Source organism: Rhinatrema bivittatum, chromosome 3, assembly GCF_901001135.1.
Source record: "Rhinatrema bivittatum chromosome 3, aRhiBiv1.1, whole genome shotgun sequence".
Lineage (NCBI taxonomy): Eukaryota > Metazoa > Chordata > Amphibia > Gymnophiona > Rhinatrematidae > Rhinatrema > Rhinatrema bivittatum.
The window spans coordinates 467,573,936-467,596,956 of record NC_042617.1 but is presented as its reverse complement, the minus strand read 5'-3'; the positions used below and the strand labels follow the sequence as shown (position 1 = coordinate 467,596,956).

The 23,021-nt window shown below is 41.0% G+C and overlaps 1 protein-coding gene across 1 annotated transcript in view; it reads left to right on the top strand.

Moving 5' to 3' along the window:
• Positions 1–23,021, top strand: part of LOC115088060 (cytosolic 5'-nucleotidase 1A-like) — an 84,446-nt gene that overhangs the window by 4,547 nt on the left and 56,878 nt on the right. The window contains exon 3 of the mRNA XM_029595959.1: positions 21,551–21,680. Coding sequence (XP_029451819.1) covers positions 21,551–21,680 — 130 coding nt within the window. The remainder of the gene's footprint in view (positions 1–21,550; positions 21,681–23,021) is intronic.

Below are 23,021 nucleotides of genomic sequence, written 5' to 3'. Positions count from 1 at the left end.
CATAATTGAGCATCTGTCTTCCGACCCACAGGCTCCAGGCAGATTTTAAATTATTTTTATTTTTGGGGCCTCCGACTTAATATCGCTATGATATTAAGTCAGAGGGTGTACAGAAAAGCAGTTTTTTCTGCTTTTCTGTACACTTCCCTGGTGCCGGCCGAAAATAGCACCTGCCTTTGGGCAGGCGTTAATTTTTGAAATTAAAATGTGCGGCTTCGCTGCACATTTTGCTTTCTGTATTGCGTGGGAATGTCTAATAGGCCCATCAACATGCATTTGCATGTTGCAGGTAGTATTAGTTTCGGGGGGTTGGCCACGCGTTTTCGACATGCTATTACCCCTTACTGTATAAGGGGTAAAGCTAGCACGTCAAGGATGAGAAAACTCTTCATGAAACGATCATCTTTCCAGCCTTTGGAACAATGTGTGCCATATAAAGTATATGAACCCAATGCAGAGACATATTATTTTGGATAAATTAGCATTTTTGTTTTTGTCACTTTTTATATAGCATTCAGTTTTACTACTTGTGGCACTCCTTGAGGAGAAACATAGAAACATAGAAACATAGAAATGACGGCAGAAGAAGACCAAACGGCCCATCCAGTCTGCCCAGCAAGCTTCACACATTTTTTCTCTCATACTTATCTGTTTCTCTTAGCTCTTGGTTCTATTTCCCTTCCAGCCCCACCATTAATGTAGAGAGCAGTGATGGAGCTGCATCCAAGTGAAATATCAAGCTTGATTAGTTAGGGGTAGTAGGGGTAGTAACCGCCGCAATAAGCAAGCTACACCCATGCTTATTTGTTTTACCCAGACTATGTTATACAGCCCTTATTGGTTGTTTTTCTTCTCCCCTGCCGTTGAAGCAGGGAGCTATGCTGGATATGCGTGAAGTATCAGTTTTTCTTCTCTCCTGCCGTTGAAGCAGAGCGCTATGCTGGATATGCGTGAAGTATCAGTTTTTCTTCTCCCCTGCCATTGAAGCAGAGAGCTATGCTGGATATGCGTGAAGTACATGTACTGCAATCTACCACATTCCATAATAATTCTGAAGTTCAAAAGGCATATAGGTAATAAAGTGTTGTGCAAGAAAGCTGTGTCACCCCTCCTTGTATGAATCAGTTTATTTAGCATCAGTGAATACAACTTGCAGCCTTTTTTTATTACAGGTAAGAGAGGAGGTTAGTTCAGAGATATAGCAGTGGATCACAGATTGCCTAAAAATAAGCTAAGACCTGCTCCTTCATTTTACTATAAAACCAGTTTCAAACTGCATTGATCTCCTGTCCCCACCCCCCCCCCCATCTCTTTCCTTCCTCCCTTTTTCTTTCCTTTTGCCCATTATTCATAATCGCCACTAAAGATACCAAACAATAACCCTTTAACCTTGTTTCTGGCCCAGCCAAGACTTGTGAGATGCCATGGGAAAAGCAGTAATAACATGAACTGCTAGAGGGAAGGGGGTATCCAGTGTTTTGGTTTTGCTATTACTCATATGTTGACAGGGTACAGAGTACTGTGAATGCAAAAAAATAAGTTAAAGAGTAACATAGAAACATTAGGGATGTGCATTCATTTGCGACAAAATAGGGAATAGAGATGATATTTCCTATTTCGTTGCGTTTTGGGGGGGGGGCGACAAAACGATAAGAAAACCCACGACATTTCATGTGGTGGTTTTCTTATTGTTTTTTGGGGGGGAGAAAGGGCACATTAAAAAAACAAACCCCTAAACCCACCCCAACCCTTCAAATTTAATTAATTGCAACCCCCCAAAACTTGCCAAAATTCCCTGGTGGTCCAGTGGGGGTCCCGGAAGCGATCTCCTCCTCTCGGGCTGTCAGCTGCCAGTAATCAAAATGGCGCCGATGGCCCTTTGCCCTTACCATGTGACAGGGGCTATCGGTGCCATTGGTTGGCCCCTGTCACATGGTAGGAGCAATGGATGCCTCGCAACATTTTTTAAGATGGCGCCTGCCGTCCATTGCTCCTACCATGTGACAGAGGCCAGCCAATGACACCGATAGCCCCTGTCACATGGTAAGGGCAAAGGGCCATCGGTGCCATTTTGATTACTGGCAGCCGATGGCCCGAGAGCTGGAGGTCGCTCCTGGGATCCCTACTGGACCATCAGGGAATTTCAGCAAGTTTTGGGGGTGTCTGGAGGGTGGGGGGGTCTTGCAATTAATTAAGTTTGAAGGGTTGGGATGGGTTTGGGGTTTTTTGTTTTTTTTTACTACCCTCTGTTGTAATTCAATTTGAAGGGTTGGGGTGGATTTTGTGCTTCGTTTTGGGGGCAGCCGAAATAAAATTGGCCTGAACCATGGGAAAACGAAATTTCCTGCGGCGGGCCAATAACGAAGGCCAAATCAAAAGGTTCAATCGAATCACATCTCTAAGAAACATGACAGCAGAAAAAGACCCTATGGCCCATCCAGTCTGCCCACCCGTCCAATTAATTTAGCATTATAATTCTTATCACTTCCTTAGAGATCCTCTATTTATCCCATGCTTTCTTAAATTCAGATACTGTTTTTGGCTCCATCACTTCTACTAGGAGGCTCTTCTACACATCCACCAACCTCTTCTACACATCCATCAACCTCATCTCATGATGCCTCGTTCTAGAGTCTCCTTTCCATTGAAGAAGGCTCACCTCCTGTGCATGGAAACCTTTGCAGTATTTGAATGTCTCTATCATATCTTCCCATCTTGTCTTTCCTCTAGGGTATACTGCTGGTTTTGTATGTTTTGCCAACCCTCCTGCTTTTCTCATTGCATGCTGTCTGTTGCTATATTTTATTGCCTTGTCTTGTGTTGCTAAACTGTTCTTGTTTTTGTGTATTGCTTGCTTTTATTTTGATACTGTAAATCATCCAGTATGGAACCCAATATGGGCAGTATATAAGAACCTGTAAAATAAAAATAAAATAAATGTTTAGACCTTTAAGCTTATCCCCATATGCTTTAGAATGAAGACAACTAACCATTTTAGTAGCCACCCTCTGGACTGACTCCATCCTGTTTATATCCTTTTGAAGGTGCGGTCTCCAGAACTGTACACAATATTCCAAGTGACCTCACCTGGGACCTATACAGAGGCAATATTACCTCTCTTTTTCTGCTGACCATTCCTCTCCCACCTTAACATAGTAACATAGTAATAATGATGGCAGAAAAAGGCCAAAATGGTCCATCTAGTCTGCCCAGCAAGCTTCCCAAGGTAGTAACTGCCGCTGCGTTCAGGTTACCCCCATGTTTCTCTAAGGATAGAAAGCATCGCTCCGTGCCAATTTAGTTTTTTATTTATTCCCATCCTCTAGCCTTTTAGGGATCCACAGTGTTTATCTCTGTTAAGATTCTTTTGTACTTAGAAGAAGAATTTCACTTCCAATACTGTACCTTTCCCTTGGGTTTTTGCATCTTAAATGTATTACTCTGCATTTTCTAGCATTCAGGTCAATCCAGTAAAGTGCGGCCGCGTTTACCCCGCTCCTAACCCGCTTTCTACTCACTTTCCGGTCGCGTTAGCCCTTCCTGCAATTCACAATCCCCTTTAACCTACTCTTACCGCGTCCTTAAATCCCCGGGAATTAGCTATTCCCTACCATCCAGTAACGCGCGCCCCAACTATCGCTTTTTTACCCTGCCGTTTTGCCGCGCATTTAACCTGCTAACTTACCGCCTACCCTTACCCCTGCGTTAGAGGTAGGGGTAAGGGTAGGCGGCAAACTTTCCCCCAGCCCCCGCTCACCTGCCCTGGCCAGGTCAATGGATGCTGGTCTCCGGGGCAGCCCCAGTCCTCTCCCCCCTCCTCCCAAAGCAATGAAAGCGGAAAAAATCTAAAAAGTGAAAAGCGAAAAAAAAAAAAAGTAGCAACGAAGTGGACGGTCGGGCTTGCCAGTCCTCTCTCCCCTCCTCCCGAAGCAAGGCTGCTTTACTTTACTTTACTGGATTGACCTGACATGCTTTGAAGCTTTCCCGTATTTTTTCTTCCCCTCCCTCCACTTTCTTCCAGCACTTTGCCTGTTTTCTTTTGGGGGACTCTCGTTTTCACCACATCAGTTCCCTGCTCCCCCCAGCAGCTAAGGCCTCCTCCCTCCTCACAGTCCCATGTGTAAAGCAACGACTAACTTTTTTTTTCGCAGCCACTCGAGATTGCCAGTCCTCTCTCCCCTCCTCCCGGAGCAAGGCGCGAAAAGCAGCCTTGCTTCGGGAGGAGGGGAGAGAGGACTGGCAGTGTAAAGCAACGACTGACTTTTTCGCAGCCCTCCTCCAAAGACGGACAGCGGCTCCCCTGCCTCCCGGAGGCGAAGATGGATGCTATGGGCAATCTCGAGCGGCTGCGAAAAAAAAAGTTAGTCGTTGCTTTACACATGGGACTGTGAGGAGGGAGGAGGCCTTAGCTGCTGGGGGGAGCAGGGAATTGATGTGGTGAAAACGAGAGTCCCTCAAAAGAAAACAGGCAAAGTGCTGGAAGAAAGTGGAGGGAGGGGAAGAAAAAATACGGGAAAGCTTCAAAGCGTGTCAGGTCAATCCAGTAAAGTAAAGTAAAGCAGCCTTGCTTCGGGAGGAGGGGAGAGAGGACTGGCAAGCCCGACCGTCCACTTCGTTGCTACTTTTTTTTTTTTCTTTCGCTTTTCGCTTTTTAGATTTTTTCCGCTTTCGTTGCTTCGGGAGGAGGGGGGAGAGGACTGGGACTGCCCCGGAGACCAGCATCCATTGACGCGGCCAGGGCAGGTGAGCGTAGGAGAACTGTCCACTTCCTGGTACCTGTCATTTCAAATGCCATTTGAAATGCCATTTGAAATGACAGATACCAGCGTGTCCGTGAAGCGTTAGGCCCACGCACCCAGGTTACTGTATAGGTGCTGTATAGTGTTCTATACAGTAAAATGGGTTGCACGGGCCTAACGCTTCACGGACGCTTCTTAGACGCAGCTTGTATTTGCAAGCTATTTACATACAGGATCGAGCGTTAGGTTAGCTGGACTGTGCGTGCGGCAACCGCGGGTGCGCCGGGCACTAACGCAGCTCTCCCTACCACTCGTTACTGGATTGACCTGAGAAAATCTTAGCTGCCAGAGCAAAGACTATTCCTTGAGCTTCATTAGATCTCTCCTGTCTGTCCACTCTGTTACAGATTTTGGTATCATCGGCAAAAAGAAAAACCTTTCCAAGACAACCCTTCCATTATGGTGCTCACAAAATTGTTGAAAAGAACCAGTCCAAGGACCAATCCCTTAGGCACACCACTAGTAACAACCTCAGATAAACTCTATTTACCACTACCCTTTGTCGCCTCCCACTCAGCTAGTTTCTAACCTATTCAGTCACTCTAGAATCCATATCAGAGTCTGATATGTGGAACCATGTGAAAGGCCTTGCTGAAATTCAAGTGCAGTACGTCTAGCGCTCTCCCTGAATCCAACTTTCTAGTCGTTCAATCAAAGAAATTATCAGATTCATCTGACAAGATTTACCTCTGCTGAAAAATGTATTGTTCAGCCAGTGGGGCTATATTTAGTTTGCTATGTAGTAAGCTACCTTGATTTTTAAGCACAAGAATTTTCCTTTAATGTTGTTACATCATTAGGCCCCTAGGGATTCAAGATAAACTCAGAGGTAAAATGCAAGTTATGTTTTTGATAAACTGAGAAGTAATGCTTTCTCTGTCATTGTTTGTGTCACTTGAGATATTGCTATTCAGCAGTACCACATCACTAAATTACCAGCATTTTGTTATTGATAAGAATGGATCTTGTGTTTGCAGATTCTGTACGTTTACAACTATTTTTCTCATACAACTAGAGAGTTGGATTCAGGGAGAGCGCTAGACATACTGCACTTGAATTTCAGCAAGGCCTTTCACATGCCAGTCCTGTCTCCCCTTATATCTGTTCATTGTTAGAGCTGTTCTGATATCCTTAAATTCTTTAGTTAGTTAATTGTACTTCCCTATGTTGTCTTAAGGTCTTGTATTTTTCATGTACCACAGCCTTGCCAATTTTAACTATGTTTACTATAATACATTTCCTGAAACTTCTTACTTGCTTGCCTATGTGTCCTGACTAAATTTTAAGCTCCATTAGGAAGAATCTGTGTCTTGCAGTATGTACAGTGCATGTATCTAGTAGAGCTATAGGAATGATAAATAGCAGTACAGTAGTTGTAGCAAGTAAGAGTTCAAACAGCAGTCAAGACTTCTGGCAATCTGTTCATTACAAAGAATGCACTGTACTAGCCTAACCCTTTTTGTACTGTGCACTAGACAGTTGCATGACTTTTGGTACTGACTGTGACCTCTCTTAAGTACCAAGTGGCACAAGAAACCTGAAAAACTAAACAAGATTGAACAGAATTAGAAGCCCAATAATAAATTCCCCTATTGCCACTATAATGTGATGGTGACCCTGAATGACTGTATATAAAAACCGGTATATAAATAAATAAATAACACCTGAGTAGTTCCTGGTAGCCATATATTCATACTGTTGTATACGTTTTAATTATGTACTTTGAAATGTGGATATTTCTCCTGTTAAAATATTTACTAGTTGAGGGGTGTACCATCTATTGTGCATAGTAGTGCACAACCACCAAAAATTAAGAAAAGATGTGTTCTGTGCATCACTAACCTCCCTGGTGCCCAACATGGGGCTTACCTGAAGCTTCTCTTGACCCAACGAGAGGCTTCCTTAGGGATTCCCAGAATCTGACCCAAGGCTTCCTTCGGGCTTTCCCAGTGCTTCTCCAAGGCTTCCCCCCAGAAACAGTTCCTGGGGCTTGGGGAAGACCTCAGGGCCCTTTGATAATCCCCCAAAATAAATAAATTGACCTATTCTGGGTATGTTTTGGTTTGGTTGCACCACCAATAAATAAATTGCCCTATTCTGGGTATGTTTTGGTTTGATTGCACCACCAACTTTGGCAGTCACTTTATGCCTCTTACTAGTTAGGTGTCGTAGTTAGTTGTATTTGTATTGGTTTTATTTTTTTTATACATAGCTGTTTTGACAGTCAATTTATAATATACCCATCGATGTTTCCCTCTATAGTTTCCCACAACTCATTCTTCTTCTCACACTCTAGATCCATTAGGAACATTTTGAGCCAGCTTTGGTTTTTCAGCTGTCATCTGATAGAATTATAACAACATTCTACTTTCTTAATACAATATGCAGGACTACAAATCCCTTAAGAACTAGGACGGATTCAACATGTCTGTAATGGATTAGAGTTAGCTCAGAAGTATGCTTCTTCCCCAGACATGTGGTTAACTATAGACCTTCTATCATATTTTACTAGCCAAGCTCAAACATTATATTATTTTTCAAAAGTTGAATAATGTGACCTCCTATTTATCTAGATAAGGCCGTATATAACTCTTTGGTATCAGCATTCCATAGATTAGTGTTTTCCAACCCAGTCTTAGAGGCATACCTAACCAGTTTGGCTTTCTGGATAGCCACAATGAATATGCATGAGATAGATCTGCATTCATTGGATTTCCAATATGTGCAAATATATTTTGTGCAAATTCAGTATAGTTAGGTGTACCTTCAGGTTGGGATTGGAAAATACTGTCCTATGTATCACATTAAAACTATTAGTGACAGTGCAATATGAAGTTTGCTTGTGAAAATAAAATATTAATTCTTCAATTCTGCATTCCATACACAGCATGTTGCAGCAGACTTGGTAACTGTTGGAAGCCAACAAAAATAATTATTAACTCAGTAGGTTTAACTAATTCAATGCATACATAGTTGATTTTCTCTTCAGACAAGCAGATTCACTGAGTCATATAAGTGGATTGTGTGACTGTGCTCAGTACCAAATGAACAGAATCTTCCAGAACTTTCCAGAAAAGCAAAAGCCTTTGTTCATGTGTGATAGTTCCTGCATTGCAACAGCTTTTCAACTCCCCTTAGTTCTTCTTTGTTGGACATGTCTTTCTAGTGCTGATTCCCTATAATGCATCTGAAGACAAATTGTCTTATTCTGTCTTTTCTGTCAACCCACCATATCTCGATTTTGTCATAGTTTGATTTTATTTTTCTCTGAACTGGTTTGCTTTTCTTTGATGAAGCTATTGCCTCGATGCTGCCCTGACAAATTTTTCATCTCTTTGGACTGTCTCCTATCAAGAGGAAAACTTCTTCATTTGATTTTGCTTTGTTATAATGTGGCAGAAGAAAGTCCATGAGTCAGCTAGAAGCCTTTAAGCTAAGTGACCCTCACCGTTATACACTACCGATGATGTAAAGTGCCTATTGCTTTATGTGTCCTACCTTGGGAGCTTTTTTGAAAGTTGACATTAGTTTTGAACTACATGTTTGATAAGCTGCTTAAAGAATGAGTTTATTATGTAAAGTATGTACAGTTTTTTAAATCTCTTTATAAAATTTAGTAGAAATAACACAGTCATGTGCAAATATCATCGGTACAATTCATGCTCTGACATTATCATACAAACACAACTTGACTATTTGTAAAAGCACTTACAAATATCAAGAGGGCACTAAAAACACAGGAAGTGCCCCAAGACTTATTCCACTAAGCCAGTGTAAACCATAAAATGTTTGAAACATCCCCATATACAATCAAACCTGAAACTTTCCCTCTTTAATACATAATGTAACTTCTCAATATCAGCAATATTTTTACATTGAGTGCTCCAGTAATCTAAACAAAAGTTAGACCTCCAGAAAGTAGCTATTGCAAATCATGCAGTCAGAAGTAGTTGAATGACCAGCAACTTATGACTAGGTGAGACCAAAGATCCATCCCATCTACTGAGCAACCCCAGCAGCAGTATCATGTGAACTGGTGAGTCACTAATATCTGAAATCTCTTGGGTCACTTCCCTCCACAAATGAAGAACCCCCTGACAATGCCACCACAAGTGTATGTATGTACCCTGTTCTCCACATCTTCTCCAGCAATCCGTGTCCAGTGTAGGGAACATTTTAGATAAGAAAACAGTAATGCGATAAGTTCTATGTAATAATTTGACCATCAGTTCTACCCATTTATCACAGATGGAAACCTTATGGGCTGCCTTCCATATTCCCTTCCACTTGATTGCACCTAGGTTACATCCCAGGTCTTCATTCCACTTATCTATTATAGTATGTGGCGTACTATCCCCATATTTTGACAGCAAGATACCCCAGTATATAATAGATATGTCTTTGACCATAGCATCCATATCACTATTCAGTCCATTTAAATGCTGCAGGGCTCACTACAGATAAAAAAAAGTGTTCCCAATATCCATTAAATCTGTCCATAAAAGGGAAGGGAGTCATCATCTAACTGTTGCAAATCTGCTGAAAAAGCCTTGGAAGTATATGTCTTTCACAGAAACATAGAAACATAGAAACATAGAAATGACGGCAGAAGAAGACCAAATGGCCCATCCAGTCTGCCCAGCAAGCTTCACACATTTTTTCTCTCATACTTATCTGTTTCTCTTTCAACACCCATGCAGCATTCAAAATTTTTTGTTTATCGCTAAAATTGTGAAGCTTTATTATAATTGCTCGAGGTCATCCACCCTGTTTTGGGTCAGATGCGAGAGCTCTTTGTGCTCAATCTACTTTGAGTATGTCTTTAGTTCAGCTAATGTTCAAAATGTCCAGCAGACATTTTGAAGAGAATTTCACTATGTCACTGCCTTCCACTTTTTCAGGAACCCAGTCAGTACCCTTATATTGCAGTGATGTGACCTATTTTCAAAGTTGTCAATCTTCTCAAGAATTGAACCACAGTTATATTCAAGTTTTTCCATCTTAGGACTACTAGAAGTTGCAAGATCTGGATTCCTGCTCCTCAAGCAGCGCAGTGTTCTCTTCCACTGTTGTAACGAGTTGAGCCAGTTTCTCCACGATAATACCAAGCCATGTGTCAAGCTTTTTAGTTATTTTGTCAGCAAACATGTCCATCAGCTAGTGTATAGAATTTAAATTATTGATAGTATCAAGCTCTTTGTTCCTTGTCTCCTCTTCTGAGACAGAGGAGACCGATATGTTACCGCTGGTCTTCTTACTGAGTTTTTTTTTAGCTTTATTTGCATGGTCTAAAAGAGAGATGGTATAGAATGCTTTGAACCTTCTTTAGATTGTGACATCTTATAAATGGCAGCATAATATTTCATGCAGGATTATAATAAGCAGCTCAGGTCAGTTGGCACCTCGATAGAGGTGCTGCTTGCTTCCTCAGAGCATGACTGGAAGTCTTTTGAACAGTATTTATGATGAGCTATCTGAAAAATTAATTTTTTAACTGTACAAGAAAATCACAAAAAAGACTGGTATATGATCATATTAATAGTGTTATGTCTGTATATAATAGTTGTTATACACATGATAAATTACCAGAATGTTAAAATTTGGAACACTTCCTATTGATGGATTCCCTTTGATGCTGACACGGGGAAGCCTCACCTATCCCTTAACCACTCTCCGTCTTGAAGTCCAAGGAGACAAGTGGTAGGCTAATGTGATCTTTGGCCCCAGGATCAATGTGTTTTCAGGCTACTAATGAACCAATATTCTTGTGACAGAATATATCGACAACTCCCTCATTGTTCCTTAAGGAGTCTGGTTCAGATATTTAACCAGGTTTCCTTAAGGCAGAAGGTCGCAAGGGATTCTGGGTGAAGGGGAACTTCACCCTGCCATAAGAGCCCAGGCCTAGAGACCTTGAGGAGGCCCCAGGGAAGCTGGTAGGACCTCGCAGTACATCCATAAGTAGTATGTCTGCTTGAGATTTATACATACACACTATATTAGGATTAATTATTACTTAACATTTCATCAGTTTATTTTTTTTTTTCAAACATTATAATGTTAAACATAAGATGCTCATCACAACGGGACTTACTCGTTTTACTGTCCGTGACCGGTTCCTTCCCCACAGCACAAAACATTCGGCGCACATGCGCTCAGTGTGTGTTCACCACCACTTCCTGGTTTTTAAACCTCCCCCTGTCTTCAGCGTCTCACCAATCAGAGAAAGCTTTCAAAATTCAACCAATCTCTTGTGATCGGCGCACTGGCGCTCAAAGAGGCTCTTCAAAAAAACTTTCTAATTGGTTGAATTTTGAAAGCTTTCTCTGATTGGTGAGACGCTGAAGACAGGGGGAGGTTTAAAAACCAGGAAGTGGTGGTGAACACACACTGAGCACATGTGCGCCGAAAGTTTTGTGCTGTGGGGAAGGAACCGGTCACGGACAGTAAAACGAGTAAGTCCCGTTGTGATGAGCGTCTTATGTTTAACATTATAATGTTTGAAAAAAATTTTTTTGAAATGGGAATAGTGAAGATGTTGAAAATGGGGGGAGGTTTTGGTGATGAATACATATTGAGCGCAAGTGCGCCGAAAGTTTTGTGTTGTGGGGAAGGAACCGGCAACGGATAGTAAAACGAGTAAGTCCCGTTGTGAGGAGCGTCTTATGTTTAACATTATAATGTTTGAAAAGAAAAAATAAACAGATGAAATGTTAAGTAATAATTAATCCTCATATAGTGTGTATGTATGATTGTATTGAGTGAGGATAGTAGCCCTTTAATTTTGAATTGCTTGAGATTTATGCCTGACGCAAGGTCAGCTATTATTTTGATTTATGAACCTTTGAAGCACTATACATAAATAATTGCACTAGCATTAAGTTAGTTAATCCTTGTAGTGTTCCTTGACTATCCTGAAGTCGCTGCCACCCTGAATATGCCTCACATGGTGTCAGTTTGGGGATTTTTTTTTTTTTTTTTTGCTTAAGCGGGAAGCACAAGTAAAAATCCACAGCCTCCCAGAGACAAAAATACTGCTTGAAGAGTTTTTCCTAGGGTCTTCTGAAATTCTACTACATCAGGCCAAGGGGGCTATCCATGCCTGGGCCATTAGGGGTCAAGTAGTAAGTTAGGGCCTGACAGGCTAGCAGGTGTTTTTTTTGTTTTCTCTGCCTCGTGTGAGATATCTGTTTGGGGAGCTTGCCCCAAAGGGAAATAAAATGGAGCAAGTAGTACAGGTCCTGGCCACAGGACAGCAACAGCAGCAAAATTTTATACAAACCCAAATAGATAAGCAGCAGCAGCTACAAAACCAATGAATCCAACAAAGTGCAGTCTTAATTCAGCTAGTTGAGACCCTGCAAGCGGCTATGTCCAGAATACCTCAGGCACCTTCACCTTTGCATGTTCTGTTTAAGATGAATGGAGGAGAGGACCTAGAGTTTTTCCTGAAAAACTTTGAACAGACTGCCCATCTGTTGGCCTGGCCAGAAACCAGCTGGACAACTTACTTGGCTAATTTGCTCACCTGCAGGTGTCAAGTGGCATTCCAGGCAGGCAATCCAGATGGGAGGACTTCCTACGAGCACATAAAGACTACTGTACTACAGAGAGCTAAATACTCCCCAGAATACAACCAGCAGCAGTTCCGATGAGCAGCCCTACAATACATGGAGAACCACACAAACCTCTTCCATTGTTTGAAAGCTATCAGATGGAAATGGCTTCAGCTGGAGGAGAGGTCAGGACTGGAAGTGGCTCACTAAATACTCTTGGAGCAGTTTCTAGATGGGCTGGACTGGCCCATGTGGAATTGGGTCTACCAACACACCAGGCTCACACTGGAGAGAGCCCTGAAGTGGTGGAAGCCTTCCACCTGGCACAGTAAATGCCTGCTAGCATAAGGGACTTAGAAAGACAACCCATAGCAATGCTGTGGCATGATACAGAGGATAGAAGACCTCAGTAATGAAACTCCAAGACAGGGGTCTCAGCTTCCATACTCAGTTTCCAGTCACCAATCTCATCCACATATTTTAACTGTGGAGAGAAAGGAAACTTGGCAAAGGACTATCGTTATGGCCAAAGTGAACATATGGACATTTGCCTGGTGATGGAGCCAATGCCAGAGGTGGACGTGCACAAACTTAAAAATAATGCTCTGAAGCGTTGACCCCCAGCCCAAACAAAAAAAGGGGAATCCATAGAGACTGGAACAATCCAGAAATAGGTCCTTTGAGATGCTCTCTTTTTTTTTACCTTTGTGTAGAGAACATAAGAGCCCAGGCCTAAAGAGCTTGAAGAAGCCCCAAGGGAGCTGGTAGGAACTCGTGGCACATCTGTAAATAGTATGTCTACTTGAGCTTTATGCTAGATGCAGTGTGAGCTATTATTTTGATATATGTAACTGTGAAGCACTGGAAATAAATAATTGCACAAGCATTAAGTTAGTCAATCATTCTTGTGTTCCTTGACTGTCCCTGAAGCTGCTGCCAGCCTGAATACACTAAAGTTCTCTTAAGTTGGACTCTGAGGAATCTTAGGACATTGGATACCTATCAGAGGAGTACTCAACTAACCTGCTTTCAGGATGTTTTCTGCCACAGGCCAGAAATAAATGCCCATCTGAAGACCTTTCCTACATTGACTTTCTTCAAATGAACCCACATTTTACTTTTTGAACTTCTCAAATGCTTGGATTCCCTTAAATAATTGGTGTCGATATTCAACCACCCTCTCTTCCAGGTTGTATGGAATAGGATGTGGGAGAAACTTCATACTGTGCTTCCCATTGCTAAAATGGTGGACTTAAAGGATCATCTACAGGCAGCTGATGAATTTGACTAGCCCCAGTTACCACACCAGAGTGTGGTATTCATATTTGTCCTAAAAAGAACCAAGTCATCAAAACCCACACTTTGGTGTCAACTGCACATGAGTCTCAGACTCAGGACCTCTTTGGAGGATAGCATCAACAGAGCGCTATACTCCTCCAGTCCTGGATAGCTTCTTACTGAATCTACTTGATGTAGTACATGTATGGAATCCTAGGAGAGATCCTTGAATTCTTCAAGTTTCTCCTTCAAGAGAAATTGACAGAGATCCATCACCTGATAGAAACAGGTTAAGAGAGTGAAAAGTCTGAATGGCCTATCATGATTTCAAAACAACATTAAAAGACTTTTCCGTGGCTATTCATGCCTACAGATGCTCATGTTACAAGCCTGATGATGATGATCAGGACTTGATTGCAGATCAGCTTTGCAGGGATTGAAATTTCTTCAATGATAAGGTCAAGAATGCTGTGAAGCTCATGAAAGACTATGCTTCAAACCCTATTTATTGCCATCTTTGAGCTATCCTCCGCACCTTGAAAGTTTCACAGTGGACAGCCTAAACAGCATTCTTTCCCCTCAAAACTCTTTCTAGGACCTTTTCATCTTGAACATTTCTCAAGGCCTCTCCATCACAACCAAAGGAGCTCCAAACCCCACACTACAATTCAGCCACAGGGATGGGTTTTTAATTAGATTCTGAGGAGACAGCCAGAATCCCGGTCTCTATTCTGGAAGACTCTTATGAGAGAGGGAAGTTGTTTTCTGCAAACTATTGTCTCATTGTAATTTCAGACAGCTGGGTGGCTGGTTTGAGAAGGGAGGCTATAGATTACATCTAGTGGGAATACCCATAAATGACCTATCCAAAAGAGCATTAAAGCTTACTCAGTACCAGGTCCTACTCAAGTTGTAAATCTACTACCACAGGAGAGAAGGCAGAGATTTTAACTATTTCCCAGTCCCCAAAAATACAGAAAGATTCCATTCCATATTAGACTTAAGGGCCTTGAAGAAACTCCTAAAGAGGGAAAGGTTCAAGATGGTTACCCTTGACAACATAACTCCCCTTTTAAACAAGACTGGCTATGTTTTCCAGACCTAAATAAGGCATACACTTCATAGAGATATATCTCAGTCACAGAAAGTATCTCAGATTTAGGGTAGGGAAACATTACCTTCGATATCACATATCACTTTTTGGCCTAGCCTTAGCACTGTGCATAGTACAAAATTATTTTTATTGTCATTGTGGCATTTCTCTACAAACTGAGGAGTTCATGTATATCTGTATTTGTCACAATTGGCTGGTTAAAATACTTCTCAGGCAGGAATCAACAAATACATGCAGAGCACCATCCACGTGCCGCAGTGACTAGGTTTCATCATCAGTTACCTGAAATCCAATCAAACTCTGACTTCTAAGTAGGAATTTGTAGACATGACTCAATCTTCTCTCCAACAATATAGTGGCCACAGTGGAAGGAGTAATTCAGATTCAGCAGACATTAACTTAGTCCATGCTGAGAATGTTGAGCTTTATGGTTTCTGTAGTTTATATTACTCCCATAGCATGTCTCCACATGAGACAAACCCGGTGGACCATAAAGTCCCAGTGGAACCAAGTCACTCAGGGTCTTCAAGAAAGCATTTGTGTCACAGAAGACCTCAGAGACTCTTATTTGGTGACTCTCCCACTCCATTTTGACCTGGTGTTTACCCTTCCAAATCCCTCCTCACCAAATTGTCTTAACAACACATGCTTCTAACCTAGATTGGAGAGCCCACGTACTTAGTTTTGCATCCAGGACACCTGGTACCTCCATTAAAAGAGGTTGCACATCAAACTTCTGGAGTTATGGGCATTTCTTTTTTTTTAATTTTTTATTTATTCATTATTCAATTTTACAATCAAGAAAATCTTCACTTGATTTAGAAATTTGAAATCTGTGATCACAATAAAGAGGAATTATACAACTTATCTTAACATAATAAGAAAAACAGATCAACAATTTCAAATTAAGTCCTAAAAGAAAAGGAAAATCCAAATTAAATTATATAATGTAATATAGTATAGTATTTAGAGATTATTAATTTACTATTGGCTAAGCCTTCTTTAATCTAGGGGGAAACATACCTTGTAATGGAGGTGTTTATATACCAAACTCTAGATATCTCTTTTATCACTATCCTATTCTTTTTCTTCTTTCTTTTTATCTAAGAATTGGGCTAGTTGAGAGGGTATAAAGAACAAAAATTTGGTATCTTTATAGGAGACCAAGCACCAACAAGGAAATTTTAATTGAAATGTTACCCCCAGTTGTAAAGCTAAGGGCCTAAGAAGTAGAAATTGCTTTCTTTTCTTTTGGGTGGTCTTTGAGACATCGAGAAAAATCCTTATTCTGCATTCTATTTTTAAAGAATAAATTTAGGACCCAATCCCTGTCAGGCTCTAATGTAAACATAACTATCATGGTCGCTGGTTTAGTCAACATTGAATCAGATGTCTCAAGCATTTCAGAGATGTTTAACCTGAAACTGTTTCTCCTTGATCTCCCTTAACCTCTCCGCTCACATCTCTAACTTTACCATTTTTCTGATCTTTATAAGGTATATAAAATACCCTAGTAACTGGTGGAATATTCTCTTCTGGTACTTTCAAAATTTCTCTTAAATATCTTTTATACATCTCCTTGGGGGATATAAGAGGTAATTGTGGGAAATTTACAAAACGCAAATTTCTCCCTTTTAAGGTGTTTTCTATATTCTCTAATTTAACCTATAAATTCAGATTATCTTTAACTAAATATCTTGTATATTTTACTAGACTCCACATAATTCTTATTTTCAAGATTCTGATGAGTCAAGCTAGTTGTTGTTTTTTCCAAAGTTTGAATACGATCTTCATGATCTTGTAATTTCTCAGAGTAAGGGGCAATTTGCCCTAAAATATACTTTCCCAATCCCTCTATGGCCTCTCAAAGTGAATCTAATGTTACATTATTAGGTTTAATCATTTGAAAGTCAGAAACTGTTTTTATAGGAGTAGAAATCTTTTGCATGGATAACCCATGCTCTCCCAAGGCTATGCTGCCTGCACTTTCACCACTACTCTTTTGAGCGGTGACATCGATGGGATCTCTCGGGGTTGTGTTCCCTGGCTGACCATACCCTTTGTCTGCAACTTCAGTAGACAATGTGGCCACTTCCTCCTCTGGGCTTCTCTACGATGCTGGATTTGCCGGCACTTCCCTCAATATTGGTGAGAGTAAGATGTCAGTGCCCGGGGAGAGACTCTGCTCAGAGGCAAGAGTACCTCCCCCATGTGGCTCAAGCACCGATTGTTGCCCAGCTCTAATAACATGAGAGTCCATTGGGCCAGTCAAAATGGGATCTAGAATGGCTCCAGAGCAAGCATGTTCTTTTGCCATCTTTTCCTGGCTGTGTGAGGCATTACAATTATTGAAATACAACTTTTAAAAGGAAACTTAGGACCCTAAATCTTTAACAGTGGGTCTACTCAATTACTTGGATTTTTCTTATCATGGAGAATGAAAGATAAGGGAGTGTAGCTCAAAATATATTATTTAAAGGAGAGTCCATCCATTAAGTCTGTGCAAGAAAAAGTTAAAACAAAGCCGCATGCCCCTTAGGCGTGCACGGCTTTGGCGATGCACCGGCAGCACGCACCGCTAAAGGTCCGCTTTAAAGCTCACTTTAGAAGTCGCTGACTGATGACATCACACAGGGGCGAAACCGGAACACCTCTGTTGGGGCCTAATACGGCAGTCAGTACCCCAGTAAGGCTTCAGGGCCCCTCTCATCACTCTCCTATGGGCATTTCTGAACACTCTTAAAACTCTCAGGAAACCCATGGCCAGCACAGTTGCCTAAACACACAGGTGGTTATGTTCTACCTGAACAAGCAGAGAGAAACAGGTTCTGTCCTCTTTTGGGAAACTCTCAAGATGTGAACCTGGGTCATTTAGCAAGAAAAGGACAGACTCAGTGACCATCTGGACCCTTACAACTGGTGTTTGGAATGGGATTTGGCAAACAGGATCTTCCTTACGTGAAGCACATCCAAGTTGAACCTGTTTGCAGTTGCACAGAACACGTACGCATAAGTCTTCTGCTACAGCAGGAAATCACAAGGCAAACCAGTAGATAATACTGTCTCATTTCATTGATGAATACTGAAATTAGCAAATGAATTTTGTCGAGTCATGCAATGCACAACTAGAGGTGCCTCAATCCACTCTCTCGTAATAGAACTACAATGTTCTATCGTCCTCGTTCTCAAAAGCCTTCTGGTTTTCCCCGAAATAGCAAGTGCACCATAAAATATCAACAACACCACTAGCAGTGATTACTTGGTGGTTTATATTTTCTAGTGCACTTATCCTCCTATTTATGTTGGAAAAACCAGAAGGGTTTTGAGAACGAGGATGATGGAAAACATCCTAGTTCTATTACGAGACAGCGGATTGAGGCACCTCTAGTTGTGCATTGCATGTCTCGACAACAAGCCTTCAATGAGGAACATATCAACTGTACATTTATATTTCCATATTAATGAGGCCAAGACCTTTATAAAACTCAGAATGGACCAGGGAACTATGATCCTTATATCTTTCCTTTGACTGAAGCAGATTTTATTTCTACAATTTTGGGATTATCTATGATGAAACGAGTCAAGTTGGGGACTTCTTCAGCTCTGATCATGCAGAACCAGGAAGCACTGCTCCACACCCAATATTCAGTTTCATACCCTCATAGTATAGAGGTTGAAGAACATGTGATATGATCCCTTGGTTTTTCTTGAAGGTGTCTAATTCTTGAAATGAGTTCACCAAGCAGTCTTATGGTTTTAAATGGAGGGGGTTTGCCATCTGTTGAGAGTCAGAATTTTTGTCTTGTCCTACAAACTGCTTGATTATCTTCTGCAATATCTTTCTAGCCTCAAAACCAGCTGCATTAGAATTCACCTCTGCAATAGGTGCATATCCCCATAATGTAGAAGGGAACCCTATTTCTGTACAGTCTCTAGCTGAGTCATGCAGATCTTGATTCAGTGGAAGCCTCCACCAGTATTCCTGCATTGTTATGTGAATATCAATTTGGTTGTCACTCAGCTAATGAAAGACTCCTTCGTGCCACTTCACTCTTGTGAGCTCATGTACCTGATCTGGAAACATAGAAACATAGAAATGACAGCAGAAAAAAACCAATCGGCCTATCCAGTCTGCCCAGCAAGCTCCCACACTTATTTTCCCATACTTAGCTGTTTCACTGACCACCAAGTTCAGGGCCCTTGTTGGTAACTGTTTGATTCAAATTTCCTGCCACCCCCTGCCATTGATGCAGAGAGTAATGTTGGAGTTACATCAAAGGTGAGCATAAGGCTTAATGGTTAAGGGTAGTAACCGCCGCATCAGGCAAGTTACCCCGATGCTTGTTTACCTAGACTGCACAGATCAATGCCTTGTTGGATGTTGTCTGAATGTAAATCTTTTTTTTCCACATTTCTCTCTGCCGTTGAAGCAGAGAGCAACGCTGTATATGCATTCAAAGTGAAGTATCAGGCTTAATTGGTTTAGGGTAGTAACCACCGCAATAAGCAAGCTACCCCCACGCTTATTTGTTTACCCAGACTGTGTAGTTCAGTCCTTGTTGGTTGCTGTCTGAATGCAAATCCTCTTTTCCACATTTTCCACATTTCCCCACATTTTTGGTGATAGTCACTTTCAGCCTGCATAATCAGTGAACTGTAGGTTTTAGTGACTTATCCATCATATACTAGATTTCACCATAATAGAGTGGTGCCTTGTACATATACTAAGTTTCTTCTACCTTTGTCAGTGAATTGCCCTGCCAACGTTTTTGCCTGAGCCACATTGCCATAAAAGTGGAAAGGCTCCTTATTCTCTGAATTGCAAGAGAAGTGTCTCCTACCTAGATTGCACTGAAGCCTATAGAAAGTCCACTCAACATTTCTTTTCAGATTCCAATAAGCCCTGGAATGTGCTGACAAAGTGTGCCATTTATAATTGGGTAGCAAATTGCATCTTTTTCTGTTATGCCCAGGCAGGCCTAAACTTTAAAGGGTATGTCAAGACCTATAATATTAGAATCATGATGGCATCAGTCTTCCATCTAAGGTTTACCATTATTGAAAAGATTTGCAAGCCTTTGATATGTAGTTCAGTCCACATATTCATATCCCATTACTGTTTGGATATGGCTTCATAGCAGGGTAGTAGGTTTGGACTGTCCATTTACCATGGTCTCATTGAGGGATACCAATGAGAGCCTACCACTATCACCCCTCTTAGATTTTGGGTTATCTTCCTTGCTTATATGACCTGACTTTGCCTGTCACTAAGCAAGCTATTGCTCTAATTTTTCTAGCATAGTAGGGGGTGGACAATTTTTGGGGATCTTCCTTTGCGCTATTCCCCACCTTTTTGTAGGAGGAGTTAAGGGGACTATAAATTTCCTTCTAGCATGTGATTTGGGTCTTTTGCCATCCCCAGGTGGACTCACCAGGAGTAGAGAAGATTTCTCTGCTTGGTTGTAGAGGAGACAAAAGGAACAGATTTGGATTTTAGAAGATGATTGCTATTTTGAGACTTATGTTGGAACCAATTTCTACAGAAGGAATTCCCCCTGGTATCTGGATGCACTGGATGTGGATATTTTGCTGCCTCTGCTGAAGGACTAAAGCAAGAGGTGAAGAAAGCTGAGATTTTTGTACATTCCATAAGGAGTGGCTAGAGTGGTCTTGATATCTGAGAAATTTTTGGATTTAGGGGATTTTCTCCAGTTTGATGTTGGAGTTACAACAGGGATATCCTACTATAAGAGCAGAAGAACTACTTGATATGGATGATGGTGCAAGGGAGCAAAGAGCTACAAGAAAGAGAGGCATAGATACAGGGATTATGGTGTTTTTGACACTTATTTTCCTCATGCTATTTTTGATATTCACCATCCTAGTTTGGATTTTGCTTTATAAACTGAAGTAAAATTTTGTTTTGAACACCCAGTTGGATTCAAAGATTTTCTTTTACTCTTAGACATAGGATCAGTAAGAAAGGACAGAGAGTGTTTGGGTGTTTATTATTTTTTATTATTCTTTCGGCCCCTCCAGCATCACCTTTGCCACCAATTCAGAAGCACAGTGAGAGCAGAAGGGCTGTTAGTGACCACGGACCATGTTTACTTCAAGGGCCCAGGAAGTTAAGTTTCTCCCGCTGCCAGATGAACCCCAGCAACGTAATACCCGAGTGCAGCCAACCGGGCTCCGACTACACTTAAAAACTAAAAAGGTGTTTTCCGAACAAAAATAGATGCCAACTGTTGGTAATTTCTTGTTGGCCTTTTTCTTTCTTTCTTTCTTTTTTTTGCTGAAAACAACCCTTAGCTAGATAGTCTCACTTGTATTACTTGGTGAACCTGCTTGTCTTCAGAGAAAGTGAAGTTGCTTACCTGTAATAGGTATTTCTTTGAGGACAGCAGTTCACCACTCACACAGATTCATCTACCTTCCCCTTTGGACATTATTACATCTCTTTCAAAGCTTAGTAATTAGACTTTTTCCTTTCCAGAGAGAGATTCTGTTCGTTCGGCACCACGCATAGTCATGTGCCTCACTTATGTGACTGACACACTGCTTTCTTCAGAAAACACTTGTTAGAAGTAAGCAATACTTTTTGTTCATGGCTTGGGTCTGCTGCACAGTATTTGATAGTAAAGTTCTCTGGGGACAGGGAAATACTTACAGTACCTGAATGTAATCCATTATGAAGAGCTTGAAAGGCAGAAAATAAAAATAAATAAATAAATACGATTGTCTTTTCCTGTCCCTTAAAGAAGCACAGTTTGTTGATGCATGTTTGTACCTGTAACTTGCAGGCTATAGAAGAGGTCAATTCCAAGCTACGCAATCTGTACCCTGACAGTGAAGAACTATTTGACATTGTGCTGATGACTAATAACCATGCTCAGGTCGGTGTACGTCTAATAAACACCATCAATCACTATGGTAAGTGAAATAAATAATACGTTGTGTGCAGATTTGCTGCTATGGTGCAAAGATGCCTCCCCAAACTCCTTTATTCTCTTTTGACTCTGTTAATCCAGCTTCTTTGATGCCGACAACTGCTCTCATACAGAAAATGTTTATTTGCTAATGTCAGAGCAAGGGCGACGGCACACATTTTTTCAAACTTTTAACTAACTTCTGAAACAGAATTGGTCACAAAGCTGTAGCCTTAACTTGTCAAGTGTGAATCTTGCATTTTAGGCAAGGATCTTGAAAATGTCTATTTTCCCCCACTTCTTTAAACTTCTCATCACAGGCCTGTCTAATGGAAGGATTATGTGCAGTGTTCTCAGCACGTGAGAAATGATCAAAAACCTCTCTTGCCAATTAAACATGTTAAAGTTATTAGGGAAAAAAGTTCTGTAAACATTATGAATAAAAGATTTGCTTGAATGTTGGAGGTCAGCTGTCGGGGAGTAGGGAGGGGGAGATTGTAGCATTCCAGTCTATCCTAGGGTGGTCTTCTGTAAGGCTTTCATCACAGTTGCCTCACTCTTGGTTCTTTTGAAATAGGGCTGCCATTTTTTTTGTTCTTCAAGGTTACCAAAATTATCTGTGCATTGGGTCAGTAAAAGTACAACATTTTGTAGACATGTTTTATGCTTCTTTTTTTTTGCTGCCTTACAACCCTTAAGGCCAGATTTATTACATTTTGCACCAAAGAATACTTTATCAATGTAAATATTCCAGCATATTTTATTGGGAAAATGTGAATGAAAAACCAGAGCAACTGGACAAAAGTTTGATAAATTCTCCCCTTAGTCTTTGGCATCAACTTTTATTAATATATGGAAAAATGCTAGAAACATCTTAACTAAGTATTTGTAAGTGGATTACCAACAGACCAAATATTGGGACCTTGAGTGGCTGTGTGTATCGCTAGCCCATCAGGCAATATGTTGAGACTTTTTAAAGAACTTGAAATACATAGGGAGGGTAATTTTTAAAGGGACTTAAGTAGTTAAATATTGTTTTACTCACCGAAATGGCCCTTTAGAAAATTGCACGACTGATATGCATAAAACTATATGCATGCGCACTGCAAAGTGAATTTTCAAAGGAGTTGCATGTAAATGTAGCGATTTTCAAAAGTTCATTTACACAGGTAAAGTCTATTTACTTGCATAAATCCATTTGAAAATTACCTCCTAAATGTGCATACTTTTACACCCACAAGGGAGAAGCATTCCAGAGGGTGGAGTCAGGGTGGAGTTAGATCTTATATGCATACTTTTTAAAATATATGCAGGTAAATTCTTTTTGCAAAACTATGCACAATAA